This window comes from Podarcis tiliguerta (genome assembly GCF_965153285.1).
Source record: "Podarcis tiliguerta genome assembly, chromosome: 6".
NCBI classification, from domain to species: domain Eukaryota; kingdom Metazoa; phylum Chordata; class Lepidosauria; order Squamata; family Lacertidae; genus Podarcis; species Podarcis tiliguerta.
The window spans coordinates 37959274-37974970 of NC_139539.1; the positions used below are offsets into that span (position 1 = coordinate 37959274).

The 15697-nt window shown below is 41.6% G+C and overlaps 1 protein-coding gene across 2 annotated transcripts in view; it reads left to right on the plus strand.

The window, feature by feature from the left end:
- The window catches only part of PLXNA2 (plexin A2), a 386922-nt gene that overhangs the window by 264105 nt on the left and 107120 nt on the right, over positions 1–15697 (plus strand). For both annotated transcript variants that reach the window (XM_083444223.1, XM_083444224.1), the window contains exon 12: positions 4955–5154. In XM_083444223.1, coding sequence (XP_083300349.1) covers positions 4955–5154 — 200 coding nt within the window. The remainder of the gene's footprint in view (positions 1–4954; positions 5155–15697) is intronic.

Sequence of the window (15697 nt, forward strand, 5' to 3'; positions counted from 1 at the left end):
GCTGCGGGAAATGTCATTCCTTGAAACAATCCAAATGGGATGAGTGTGTGCCACATTTCAGTGGTGAGAGGGAAAATAGATTAAGAACTACACAGACTTTATGAAACTATATATTTCAGATAATTTATGGGAAACAATTTTCTGCTGTTCAAAGCTGTATACAATATTACATCCTAAACTACAAATATTTTTTAAAAAAACAAAAATACATAAAACCGCCAATGCCCATACTGCAAATGTTATCCATACTGTTAGATTTCCAAAAAACAAAAAGGCTTTTGTTACTGCCCCAGTGACAATAGGCAAGTCATTCTATGAATTCCCCATGTTCCACATGGTTGCTATTTTCAGGTGGGAGTCAATCACATACCTGATGTTGGAGGTTGCCCAATTAAAGATGATTTGATGCTCTTGCAGAACAAATTGACCTCCCCACACACCAGAAAAAATGGAAAGTGCACTGGAAAGAATGGAATAACCCTTGCTTGTTGCAATGTTGTCTAGCTTTCCTGCAAACTGTGCAAATCAGGATGAATTCCCAATAAGCAGGTTGTCTGAGAGTAACCAAGGAAAATCTATTCCATGTCCTAAGTGCAAGGCAGGGCCTCTCTGGCTGCTTTCAGGAAACAAGGAGGAACTTGATTACAAAGGGTATCAGGATTATCATTTAAGCCCAAACTGGCATAAACATAACTGAGATGGAAATGTGCAGCTGCCTTAAGATTCCTTTTACATTATTTCTTCTTAAAGGCTTGGGGGGATGGGGGGGAGGCGTGAATCTGGCATTAACAGCCTGAAAAAAATGAATCTCTCAGCCTGCCATAGAACATAAGTTGAGCTCTAAGCTCAATCCTCGAGACATCTGGATGTAAGCGGGTTATAAGGCTTTACAATCAGTGTTGGAGAGGTCTGAGGGTAATAGGCTTACAAGGTTGTATGCTTGTTTTTTGCAATACCATGTTGCCATCTATTGCACTATTTATGACCTACCTGTTGGGTTAAATGAGATTTGCCAGCCTCCATGACTCACTTGAGGTGTGACGTCCTTAACCTCCTATGGCTCTGATTCTAACTCTCACAGAATCCATTCTGCTTAATGTTGACGTTATAAAGGTGTCAGGCTGGAGACAAATAGTTGCTGTTTTCTGAAGCGTTGAGGGTTGTTAGAAGAAGGTATCACTGCTCATGATGTCCACGTTTTGCAAGAATCTATTCATAGGAGACCTAGTTTATAATGCCTTCAGAATTTATCAACTGGAAGGCATTGGGAACTACAACTCCTGTGTACTCTGGAGGGGAAAAGTGTCCTAGACCAGGGTTTCCCAAACTTGGGTCTCCAGCTGTTTTTGGACTACAATTCCCATCATCCCTGACCACAAGTCCTGCTAGCTACGGATGATGGGAGTTGTAGTCCAAAAACAGTTGGAGAACCAACTGACAGAAAATCTATTACAAGCCAAGCCCAGACTTTGCAGAATATTTGGGCTCAGTTGATAGTCAGACCAGGATTTATGACATGGGGAAGTTTACTGCTTCAGTTATGAAGCCCTGGTTCGGATGGCATGCTAAACCAAACCAAACATTGCTTAGCACAGTGCAGCAACAAAAAGATCCAGGGAAGATCAAAGGAGCAACGTGCTAGCTCCAAGGTATGAATCAAACTAGTGATTCACAGCACTTTCAAGTGACAGATGAACTCACAAGAAAAGTACTCACCCCCCCCTTTTTTAAATTGACATAAGTTTCTATTAGGACATGATTTTTTTGATTATGGTACAGTTGTACCTTGGTTTTCGAACAGTTTTGTTCACAAACAACTTGGAACTCAAACATCGCAAACCCGGAAATTGCCGTTCCGGTTTGTGAACTTTGCCTTGGAAGCTGAATGTCCAGTGCAACTTCCAATTGGCTGCAGGATGCTCCTGCAGCCAATCGGAAGCCGCGCCGTGGTTTCTGAATGTTTCGGAAGTCGAACGAACTTCCGGAATGCATTCTGTTCAAAAACCAAGGTACGGCTTCACACACACACACACACACACACACACACACAAACACAATATTTCAGGCATGAGATCCCCATTGTGGAAAGAAGAAGACTTGATATAATTGTCCCATCACATCTTCAGATCCTGAACCAATCCATATTTGAAAGACTTGAAGACTTCTAAACATGGATTAGCAATTGGATTGACCCATTCAGTACATAATTATATGTGACTCTAGATGATTGAAAGGAGTCAGCTGAATTGGTCTAGGATGGCAGCCTTAGTTGGTTGACTCTGCACATTAAAGAAGGAAGGATGCTTAATGGTAATTGCTGCTACAGGTGACGTGTCTAGAAAAATACACATGATGCCAGGGTCAGTTATTATATGACCCAAACAAGCCCTGTGAAAACAGCAGGCTTGGTCCATGAAATGAATACCCATTAAAGAATCTGGTTTTTACAGCAGCAAGGACATCCATTAAATGGGTTCCCATTTGTTCCCCTCTGAGCTATATTTTGCTTTCAAATGCTTTTGAAGTTTACTGTGGAACCTGATATATTGTGAGTCTTGCCAGGCTCCCTGGGAATGGAGACATTGTTTTCAATGAAGTCTTTCTTGGTTGAAATCAGTGGAGGAAACTAAACAAAGAGGTTTTGAAGGCTGTCGTCCAAATCAAGCATGGAAGAAATAGTATCTAAGAACATCTGCAGAAAGGTTCAACAGGAAGGAGAAGGGTTTATATGTCCCCATTGTCCAAACTCTTGTATGCAAGTACAAATCTTGCTTGACCTTGCCCAAAGTACTTCAGTTATGCTTTCGGTTTCATGCTGGCTAGTACTATTTACTAATATCTGGAGATATTAGTATCTGGAACCACTAAATCAATAAGGAGGAGGAGTTTACTCAGCAATCTTTTCAAAAGTGATCTTGATCCACAGTTTGTATGTCCTTAGTCTAGCAAACCTTAACGATATAAGATATTGCTCTGAACGTTTGGGGGAGGAGGAGCAAAATACTCTTCAGATGCGTCAGAATATTGTATATGGAGCATGGGTATCCAAATTAAAATGTTTTGTAAAAGGTTGGGAGATAGAGAGTAAAATCAATAATATGAGTGCCCGTCTTTAAACAGAGGTTTAGTATCGTAACTAAAACCTACTAATCCTGAAAATCAGAGTCATGAGTAAAGTTTGACTGATCCCTCAATTCAGATTGCAAGTATGAAAGCTGCATTCATGTTAGTGGTTTGCCTCTAACTATATCTGAACACACTATCACTATTAGGTTTACACTTTACCAGTAGTTGGTTTGGTATTAAATTACTGCTGGAATATCCAAGTATCAGGGGAACCAACAGTAAAGGATCAGCGTAAACTGTTCTTAAGCATAGAACAATTAGTTCTGTCTGCCTAGGCAAAAATAGTTGCACTGGTGATCATTTTCAAAGTCAGGATGCTTCATTCTCCCTTGCTCAAACAAGAGAATATGAGGCCAAAGCAGCAAATAGAAACAACAGGTGACTTCACACATACACACACACACACTGAAGTTGTAGTTTGGACAGTGTGAAAGTGATTAAGATATTTGGAGAAGTAGGTGATAATGGACCTGCTCCTTTTACAAAGCAAATTTACCTAATAGCTTTAATTTTATTATCAAAACATTCTCTCATATGACTTCTGTGATATGAATTCTTTTCTTTTCTTTTAAGGATTATGTATGCATACATTTAAAAAAATCCCAAGTATTCTGGCATATTAACTACTAATATATTCAGAGTCCAAAAAAGTTTATAAATTTATGTTGTAATGAATTGTTCGTATTTAAGGTGCCACAAGTCTCTTAGCTGTTTTTGCTACAACAGGCTAAAATATCTACCCCTCTGAAAATTGTTTTATGTTTAAAGTAGAGGTGGGTAGCCTGTGGTGCTGAGAAGATGGCAAGCAGAAAGAAAATGGGAGGGGGGGACACAGAGATATATAGCGAAGGGTGTGCCCTGACCTCTTCTGGTCTCACTTCTATCCACCACTCGTCCTGGCCCTTTCCACCACTGGCAGATACCCACTGAAAAAATGTGGTACTTGACACACACACAAAAAGGTTCCTAACTCCTGCCCTTGTTTAAAGAGTAGGAAATGTGGATTTTGTTTTTGTTTTGTTTTGTGTTATAATGAGAACCCAGAGATATATTGAGATATGGACAGGGACTAAAGCAGCTGGTTGTAAGCTCTTACCTTCACTTTGACCAGGGTTCAGTGCCTACCCAGCCAAATAAGCTCCTGACAGAGATGGCTTCAGTTTCTTAGCTCGGTTGCATTTTGCCAGCCCCAAGTACTTTAGTACCCAGAAAAGACATTTACATTTTGTAGTACAGGGATGGAAAAACTCTACTACTAAGCCTCCAAATGCTGATGAACACACCTTGCATGCAGGCTGTCCTGTTCCGAAAGTCTCCATTGGTCTGAACTATACCTTCAAGCCATGCAACTCCTCTTCAGGTATTCAGTCCGCATGCACGAGAGCAAAAAGTGTGTTGGGGGCTGGGCAGCCCCACCTCAGGGTCTGAACATGATTAGAAGCCTCCTCACATCTGGGAATCCTGAAAATGTAGATTTCCGGGTCACAGAAAGGCTTCTAAGCACATTCAGCTAAACAAGCCCTTTTCCAATCTTTCATGTAAAGTTAGCAGTGAAGGGGGTTTGGGATGATACATAACTCTCTTTGCAAAGTCAGGGCACAGCCACAGAAAAGGCCCTATTTTCAGTAGTCACCCATCAAACAGCAGATGAGGGTACCCAGTAAAAGGCCTAAGATGGCCATTTCACCTGGTGGGCAGATTTGTATCTGGGTCAGTACAAGCATCAGTTCACACCTTCCAGCAATGTGAGCAGGTGTATCTCATTTGATCTGTCAGGTGTGGGCTGTCTGCCACTCTCTGCTCATGATCCCAATCTCTGTCTCCACAGTTCACCTGTACAAATGTGCAGCCCAGCGGGAAAGTTGTGGGTTGTGCCTGAAAGCAGATCAGAAATTTGAGTGTGGCTGGTGCACTGGAGAAGGGAGGTGTACTCTGCGTCAGCACTGCCCCTCTCCTATTGGTGGATGGGGAAGGTGGCTCGACTGGTCAAGCAGGAATGTCAAATGCTCCAACCCACGAATCACTGAGGTAAAGATATTTAAATCAATTGGATTTTCTTCCTATTCCATTCACTTCTTTGCTTGTTTACTTGATTTATCTTTCTATTTTTAAGCCAACCCCCCCCCCCCCACTTTTTTTTGTATATTACAACTACCTTAATATGCATGTTTCAATAATGTATAATCATCAGGAAGAGGCTTTTTCAGTGGTGACACCCTGGCTCTGAAATGCCCTTTCCAGAGACACTTACCTGATGCCTCGTTTGATATCCTTTCAGCACAGGGCAAAGACCTTTTAATTCTGTCAGGTCTTTCCATCTATTTTATTGCCAGTTTAAACCTGTTTTAGCTGTACCATGGAATTTTAGGCTGATGTTACATTTTCATGGATTTTTTAAAATCCATTTCCTGTATTTGATGATTAGCCATGCGGAGATACTTTTAAAGTAAGGGAAGTAAACCCCCAAAATAAGTAAATGAATAAGCTCTACAGAAAAGAGACCTATTTGTCTGCTTCTTCTCCGCCTGCCTGATCAGTGTGTCTCCTCCTCCCACCACCACTTAGCAAGTGATGATCTGGGGACTCCACAGAGGGCATATTGATCCCACCCCTCCTCTATCCCCCAAAAAACTTGGCAGAACCACCACTTAATTCCACTGTTTCACTTCCATACGCTTAGGAATTACCTGTTCCCGGTTCCACCTGGTTTGTCCCGATATAACATGTTCTCCTTGTTACATAAAAGTGGAAAATAAAGTGGTTTGTGATTTCCTATTAAATTAATTGTGCAGCATCTATGCTTCACAGCCAACATGCACTTTTACTGGCCTTGATCACCCACTCTCGGTTGTCAGGCTCAGACATCAGTATGAGGGTGTCCTCCCTGCCCTTCGGCAGGCACACTAATTAAAACAAGGAAGTAATTAGTCCGTAATTGATTTCTCTGGATTGCAGGCCAGTGCAGGGGGCAATAGTCTTATGAAAACTTTGTTCTCTCTGATGCTGTCATTGGTAGAAACTGACAATGTTTAGCAGTAGCTTTCAGTAGTGAAACTACAGACTGAGATAATCACTGGTCCTCTGCTTGTTGATTCCAGACACTGAGCTTCCTTTATTCATTACCTTGATATTTATACCAATGCTACTTCAAAATTTCAGAATTGTGTAACTTACCAGAGAAAGCCTTAGAGCAGTGCCAGAACTTGTAGCTATAAAAGCATCACCCAGTTAAAGACCAAAGTAATATATATATATATATATATATATATGCCCTGTCAAATAAGTATTCTTAATGTTCTAGTTAATTCAAATTTGGTGTATAACAGAGGCAGAATAATCTCTACTTAACTTCTGACCAGAGATTATATAGAATTAGTTCAGCCTTGTAAACAGGGCCATAAAAATTACTAGCCTGCAAACAACTTTACTAGCCTGTGGGGGGCTGATGAAGCAGGCACCGAGAGCTCTGACCCTCCTCTAGCAGATCACTGCATGTTCAGCCGCCTCTTCAAGCCTGCTCACTTGCCTGCATAGAATTACATGTGCTAGCCTGTATTCAGTACCTTGTCTGTGGCTACTAGGCAGATGCTTATGTAGAAGGCTGAGTTTGTTACAGAAAAAGATTTTGGCAGGGACTGTCTTACTGTTGATCTTTGTAAGTCACTCTGGGAGCCTCTTTAGCTAAAAAGCTCTGTAAAAATGCTATAAATAGAGAGCCAGATTCAGTATCGGCCTCATTGCAGAACTGCAGGAGTAGTAACTTGGTTCTTTAGTGCCAGTGTTATAAAGTCCAGAAATTTGCCATAGAGAATTTTGCCAGAGAATTTACTTCATCAGGGATTAAGTTCGGCCAAATTTCAGGGAGAAAATATAATGAAGACTGGCTTGTTGGTGGCAATTTTAGAATTTTGCACTGTACTCGAGAGTGACGTTAGTCCCCCTCCCCTTTCCAAAACATGCTTTAGATTTTTCTCAGCTCATAAAACATACTTGGGCAGTTTAGATTTTATTAAATATTCATGCATTTTGGAGGAGGTTTGCTTTTCATTAGTTTGGTGAAATCCATTGTGTCTTTTACAGGGTCCTCATTTTAATCAACAGGAAATTATTTAAGGGCAACTTACGCATATTGTATAGTGCTTTATGGTTGTTCATCTTGCCACAAATGGCAAATGCATCGGGAAGGAAGTAGCTTGAAGAAGCAGAGGCAGAAGGCCAAAACAGATGTGATGTGGGAAATCCTTGTTTATAAAATGCTATGTGTGTTTTAATTCATATATTGATTACCTATGATTCTTACTATTAATACCATTTAATACTTATATAGTATTAATAAAATTAAATATATTAATTGATGTGGAGTGGATCCACCATGAGGAAGGGGGTTAACTGGTAACCCGTAGGTTAGATTTGCTGAAGGCAGTTCAGAAACTTCAGCTGGTTCAGCAGCTAGGTTGCTTATGGGGACAAGATGGTGAGAATATAACACCAATCCTGCCCTGACTTCACTGGCTGCCAGTTAGTTTCCAGGCCCAATTCAATTTGCTGGCTTTGACATATAAAGCCTTAAATGGCTCAGGATTGCAATTCCTCAAGGATTGCCTGTCCCCATGTGAACTGACCCAGACCCTGCAATCATCATCTGAGGTCCTTCTTTGTGTGCCCCCTCCATGAGAAGTCCAGAGGGCAACACAAGAATAGGCCTTATCTGCAGTGGCCCCATGTGGAATGTTCTCCCCAGAGATCTATAGGCGCCAGGCAAACGTATTCCTCTTTTCCTAGGCCTTTGGCTAATTAAACAATCTATGGCCTTTTGATTGCCTGGATGAAGGATATGTATATAAAAATCTCTGATTTAACACAACTGGATTTAGTCTGCTGCACAAACATATGAGTCACATCCATGGCTCCACACATGTTTTGTCCTTTGTCCCATCTGCCTTGTGACCCCCCAGAGAGTTGTCCACAAGAGAAGGCCATCCTGGGGGTAAAAAGGTTCCCCATTCCTGACATAGATAATGATGTCTCCTTGTTTCAAACAGGGAATCATAGACTTGTAGAGTTGGAAGAGACCACAAGGCTCATCTAGTCCAACGCCCTGCCATGCAGGAATCTTTTGCCCAATGTGGAGCTCAAACCCACGACCCTGAAATTAAGAATCTACCGACTGAGCTATCCCAGCATCTATGTACTTATCTTTGTAATTATCAACATGGTTATTATGGTAGCCCTTCCTTGTGGCAACACAGTGGCCACATAGTGTGCAGGAACAGGTTAGAAGGCAAGCTCTTTCGTGCCAATCTCTTAAAAGCCAATGAAGCGAAAGAGAGAGACTTCAGAGCTGAGGAACTGAGAGTTTATGCAAACCAACAAGACTAATTTAAGACGGGGGCTTGCAGCACCATTGTGTTATAAGAAAGATACTGCTCCCTTTCCTATATGGGGTATCCAAGAGCCCATATAGAGTCCTTAAGTAGGTTCTCTATCGGTAGGAAAAAATAACAGAGGCCAAACAGAGAATACTGAGAAGCAAAGCAGCTAGTAAGCATGATCTTTATTAAACTGTTGCAACAAGGTCCCCCACTCCCCCCATGCAGGGTGGAAGGAGAGGAACCCAGAACAATGGTGTGCAAGGTCTTACATAGACTTTTTGAAATTCCCTTCCCTGTAGCTGAAGACCACCCCCCAAAACATACATACATACATACATGGGGGGGGGGCAGTCTACAGCAGAAAACCTGTCTGTCAGGATACCTGATAATGGTCAACCATTGCTCAACCTGGGCAGTCTGGCCATTCTTTTCTGATGGTAAATACTTTACTTACCAAATATCTTACATAAATTGATAGCTTGCTCAGCTTAACAGATACTTGGCAGACTGTATTTGCAAAGGGAGGTGTAATGCCCCTACAGTCCAAAGACAACTGGAAAGCTTTCGCCATTTCCTTCCTCCTTGCAGAGGAATATTTGAGGTCAGTTTGGGAGAGTCAAAATGGCTTCAGGATTGCTCTCCTGTACTGTTTCAGACACTATACATATGCACATGTGTTTGCCTTGTACATTTATGAACATTTGTTATATATATATATACAGTGGTGCCTCGCAAGACGAAAAGAATCCATTCTGTGAGTCTCTTCGTCTAGCGTTTTTTTCGTCTTGCGAAGCAAGCCCATTAGCGGATTAGCGCTATTAGCGGTTTAGCGGCTATTAGCGGCTTAAGGGGTTAGCGGATTAGCTGCTAAAAGGCTATTAGCAGCTTAGTGCCTTAGAAAAAGGGGGTGGGGGCGGAAAACAACCCCAGGAATCGCAAGACATTTTCGTCTTGCGAAGCAAGCCCATAGAGAAATTTGTCCTGCGAAGCACCTCCAAAACGGAAAACCCTTTTGTCTAGCGGGTTTTCCGTCTTGCGAGGCATTCGTCTTGCGGGGCACCACTGTATAGGATTCCTGACCTTAGGATTCCTAGAACAATTGCAAAGAACAATTGGCTGTGGAGTGCTCAGTAAGTACTGCAAGATGTTTCCTTTTCGCTCATTCTGCAGAGCAGTGGCTGAACAAATGGCTGGAATGGCTACTTGAACAGAATATTCTTTTCACCACTTTTCCCACATTCCTCATTAAGCTCCCTTGAATCACTCCTCGCCCTCTTTATGGGTTGTTAGTTAAAAAAAACAACTCCTAGTGCTTCAGTTTATTACTTTTTGACAAGAAATGGTACCTATTTATTCTAAGTAAATGAGTCTCAATTAACTTCACTCAATCATCCCCAAATCCCAACTTGAGTGCTCTTGTGAAAGCACATACTGTTTATATGTCACACAGAGACACCAGTCAACACTCAAAAGTCCTATCAGCTCATTTGTTGAGTGAGATCCTGCAACATCTGCAGCAGCCTTGTTTTGGACTACAGCTGCCATCACTCTTAGCCAACATGGCCAAAGGTCAGGGATGATGGGAGTTGTAGTTCAAAACATCTGAAGGGCCCCAGGGTAGGGAAGTTGATCTATAGTACATCTTTTGCCATTGCTTGAGGTGGAGACCGAAGAGGGAATGGTTGCGAAAACTCAAATGTGTACATGGAACTGAGACACACATGCCAAGGATACTAAAATGGCAGGAGGAATAATCTAGGATAATTGAAATAACTGATTTTAAATGAAAAGGATACTTTGTGGAGAAAATGAGTATTAGATAGACCAAAATGGGTGTTGGATATAGATCAAATGCATTTCCAGAGAAATACCACACTAAGTCCTGGTATCAATTTTGTTGCTGTTAAGCTTCCTCGGGAGCTCTGGGAGGGCGGGGAGTGATAAGTAGCAACTGATGACTTAGGACTTCCTGGCTCCTAGTGTTTACTTCAGATGGTTGTTAGTTTCATAAGCAAAGTGGTTCAGTCTTTGTTTCTCTATGTTCTTGTTTGTTTGTTTGTTTGTTTGTTTGGCAAATGTATAGCTTTTCAACAGTTGTTCTCAAAGAAGGTTATAATTAAAGAAAAATAAAGTATCAATACAATTATAGCAATAATAAATAGAGTATTAACAGAGGCACAGAGTAGGATAGAAATGTTATATATAAATTGCAATTATGCAAAAACCCAGGCAATTATGTTAATTTACTTTTATGGCTGACTAACACAAGAAGCGTAACCAGTGGGTTTTTTAAATCCATGGCAAAACAAATGGGCAAACATTCACACCATTATGAAGCTCATCCCACTATTAAAATGAATATTGTGTTTGTAAGTGATTATTGAAAAATAGTACTGCAGATCTTCCCCTCTACATAATCAGGGACTAAATAAAGCTCCCTGCCCCACCCCCATTGTTGCTCTGAAAGTACAACATGCAAGCATGTGTGAAAATGTATTTAGCTAACTTTGGTATCCCATATTCACTAGGTTTTTGGTGCTTTGTTAGCCACAGCCTTTCATTTTCAATAGTATTTAAGCAAAGTGCAGACATTATGCTGGCTCTTTGCCCAAGACTGAACTTTTCATCTCCTTTCTACAGCCATTAGAAACCAAGCAATGTTCCTCTCTTTCAGCTTGATTCTGTGTGACACTAAGACCCGCCCTTTCTGCCAACCTGATGGGCTCAGTGCATTTTATTTTCATCCCAAGGGGTTTAGTTTCCATTTTTTATTTTTAATCAAAACCTTGAGCCCTTCTATAAATAAACAAACTTGCCTTCTCAGCATTTTAAAGTTGTTCTTCTCACAAAAATCTCTGTGCTGTGTGCAAAGACCTGGGGGGTTGCAAGTCACCAGGAGCAAGAAAAGGGATCGGAGAACAATTTCCCCTTCCAAATGAAACATTCAGACAGATGTAACATTTTCAGAAATCAGAGATTTCACTTCACTTCCTTTCCTCAAGCGAACCAGAAGGCAAAAGCAATTCCTTGACTCAACAAAGAAACATCTCACAGCAAATGCTGGCCAAGTTGTTTCTCCAATATCATCCTTGAGTTAAATTTCAAAATCTACAATATCTTTATTGGGACTTTAATTAATTCTCTGGAATTCTTAATCAGACAGGATGTTAATCCAAACAGAGAAAGTGAGGATAGAAAAATCTGGTTTGATGTTGACTGTTCTCAGTTTAGTCATGGTCATAAGACAGAATGTGCAGGCTAATAGTGCAGGCTGTATGTGTCTACTGAGAAACATGCTTCATCAACACTTACCTGAGAGTAAGGCCCATAGGGTTGCATCCAGCAAAGCCATTCCACAAGTCAAACACCTTCTGTACTTACACCAGAACTTCCTCTTCTTCTGCATATCCCTCACACCACAAACCTTCCCTGATAGTTCCCACAAACCTCCAGACCAGATCTGTTGGGTGGGTGTGCTTGTGTACATGATTGTGGGGTTTACAATGAGTAGAGGTGGGATGCAAAGTTCTGTTGCACATGTGGAAATTGTTCAGTTCTCACAATAACTTGGTTTCAACCTACTGATAGCAATATAACTTGCTACCAAGCAGACATGTATAAGATTGTTTTGTGAATTGTACTGGATTCTACTAGGTGTTACAATGATTTCAGATTGCCTATAGGACTGTTGTGGAAGAGAAAAGCATAATGGTTTAGCCCTTGTTTGGGGGGGGGAGCATAAGACCCATTAGTTATGAAAGAATGGTATAATTGGTTTGATTGTCTAGGAGGAAATGAACACAACTCATCTTTGTTAACAGGAATTCAAATTAGAGTTAGGAAAATCTTAGGCCACTCCTCTTCATCAACTCTCAATGTCCATGGTAGATAGTAATATGTATCAATGATTTCCATGAGTGAAAAACAGTGAGGCTACTTAAGTTTGAATCAGCCAGTTTATGCAGCCTATCTATGTGCAGGCATAGATACTTGATGAGTTCATACCATTGAACTAAGAACATACTCCTGAGCACCAGTACGCATGTAGCATTTCGTTTCTTAACCATAGGATTGCAAAATCTCTCCCTACCCTCTGCATTCTGGAGCACTAATTTGAACTCCTAGTCTAACGTCAGTTAAGCGTTACTTAGCAGTATCATTAGATATGGTTAAAGCTACCCAGGATTCCCATTTAACCCAGGTTCTGAAACCATGCTTTGAAAACCGTTTTGCCCAACCTGGGGCTTGAACCCACAACTCTGAGATGAAGAGTTCCATGCTCTACTGACTGAGCTATCCAGGAGTGCTGTACCAGCCCTCAAAAATGTATAGGACTGCAAGTGAACTTTCTGGGAAATAGAGGAAGAGGGTGAAATTTCATCAAAGGAAGATTACTATTATTTCCATGAAGTGCTTCTCAAATGTGGGTCTCCAGAGAATGTTGGACTACAACTCCCATCATCCCTGACCACTGGTGCTGCTAGCCAAGGATGATGGGAGTTTTAGTCCAACAACATGCTTGGAGGTCCAAGTTTGAGAAACACTGGAAACAGATCAAGGAGATGTAAGCTTTTTAAAACGGTAATGAGCCAATTGGGAGTGGAGATTAGGGGGATATTTACTTGTTGACATAAAAGAAAAAAATCAATAATAGTGTACATGTTAGCATGAAATCTTTTCCATCCACACTGCATCGTTGGGATCTATCCCATGTCCCCCCTGACAGCATAAATCTTCCCCTGCTGCCCGCAGCATCAGTGATTAAATAAATAAAAAATCAGCTTCCTTATGAACAAGCAGTGCTCTGATCTCCTATTCATTTATTTGCAGGCCTCATTAATATAACATCACTGCAACAAACAGCTAACGGGGGTTGTGCGGGGAGGAGTGTCAGGCTGAATAATGGAGTTGCTCTGCTGAGATAACAATTAGGTTTGGAATGTACTATCAGCTAAGACAGAGACAAGGAGTGATCATGCCAGGCTGATGAACTAGCTCTGTAGATGTGCTGAGCCCCTGCTGGGCTCATCTACTGGGATGGAGCCAGCTACAAATATAACCATGCAACAAAAAGCGTATGTTATTCGTATAGCTTTGAAAGGCCACAACTTTGCTACTCTCCCCTCCCCTCTTTTGTCAGATACGGTGCTATTATGTTCAAGATGGCTTTTATTACAGGACTTGATGGGCTCATTTTTCCCCACCTGTGATTAATTGATTTTATTTATCCTCTCTTTCCTCTCTTGCTTGCTGTTGCGAGACCTTGGAATATATTATAATATGCTCAAAACAAAATTCTAAAAATATCACACACACAACACCTGTTCTCATCCTTTTGCAGAGTATGGACTTGTGAATGTCAGTAGGATGGTGTCTGTGTTAATGTGGTACATGCAATGGCAGCTGTGTGTCAGTTATGTTTGTTTTGCTGAAGAGGTGCTGCTTGTTTATGTGGTCCTGGTACCCACATGTTGGAATATTACCCCCTTTGCAGTCTAATTGTGCTGCAGAAATTGAGTTTCTGCTTAGTTGCTGTTTCTTGTATTGTATCAGTGCAACATTGTGACCTGCAAGGCTGTACTGGCCCATTTATCCAGTGCTATCCAGTTGTTAGTTTTGCACAGCAGACCACAGGAGTGAGCTAAATTAATGATGATGGGAGGTAACTAAGAGGTAAAGGTAAAGGGACCCCTGACCATTAGGTCCAGTCGTGACCGACTCTGGGGTTGCGGCGCTCATCTCGCTTTATTGGCCAAGGGAGCCGGCGTACAGCTTCCGAGTCATGTGGACAGCATGACTAAGCCACTTCTGGCGAACCAGAGCAGTGCACAGAAACACTGTTTACCTTCCTGCTGGACCTATTTATTTACTTGCACTTTGACGTGCTTTTGAACTGTTAGGTGGGGAGGAGCAGGGACCAAGCAACGGGAGCTCACCCCGTCGCAGGGATTCGAACCACCGACCTTTTGATCGGCAAGTCCTAGGCTCTGTGGTTTAACCCACAGCACCACCCGCGTCCCAGCACCACCCACGTCCCAACTAAGAGGTACAGGAGCATAATGGAGTCATGGGCAAAGGCTGCATATAGAAGGTTTCAGGTTCAGTCCCTAGAATATCCAGCTAGAGCTGGGGGTGACTCCTGTCTGAAACCCTGAAGAGCTGCTGCCCATTAGAGTGGAGAATGGTCTGACTTATAACACATGTGTGCCTATGTAGTCTTGCTTTTCAGCTCTTCTTCTGCACCTGTCCTATAGGAGAAATGTTTTTAAAAGAACTCCTGTTTCAGTTTCTGGGCAGGCAAATAAGGTTGTTCCTATTATCAGCAAAGCCTTGTGATGGATAATTAATATTTTGGAGCTTGGATGACAGGATTTGAGGAGAACCATTGGAGGACGTTTCCTAATATATGTTCGTCCCCATAGATACTGCTCCTGACTGACACCTTCATAATGATAATATAATACTTTGCCTTGCGTGGCTTCTTTTATCCAGTGATTGTAAAGGGCTTTAAATATCAGAAGCAGCTGGAGCATTGTGACATGCTGGCAGAGTTGGGATTAGAACTCACAAGTAGCAAATTCCAGGAGTTGGAGGTTTGTCCTAGAAACACCCTCCTTCCTTTCCTCTTTGTTGCAACGATGAATGCAGTAAGGATTACTAAGCATCTTGTGTATTAACACACCAGCTAAGTAGGGACTATGCATTAATAGACAAAGGCTCTGCATATATATATCCCTATCTGGATAGGGAATTGTATATGCAGCAGGGTGCTATTCATGTGATTTCCCAGCTCAATCTAGTATTCATAGCTACTGCACACAATCTTTTTTTCTTTTTCTTTTTTAAGCTAGGATCCCAGTGATCTGCTACCTGGGGACTGGATTCAATTCCGTTCTCTCCCCCTTACCCACCGATCATCAGTACAGCTGCAGCTTTTTAAAAGGGCTCTGTGTGCACATCTCTGACTGCTGCGCACATGCTTTGCTGGATCAGAGCTGAAAAGTGAAATATAGATGATAATTACAATGATCTGGCTGTAATTTGGTTGCTGATGCTAATAACACCCCTCCCCTCACCCAAAGCAAGCATTTCTATGACATATTTAATTAACATCTTCTGACACCACTGATCTTGTGCCTTTAGCAGCCTGACACACAGAATTTTAGTTTTTTCCATCATTTATCTCTGTTCTAGGAAAA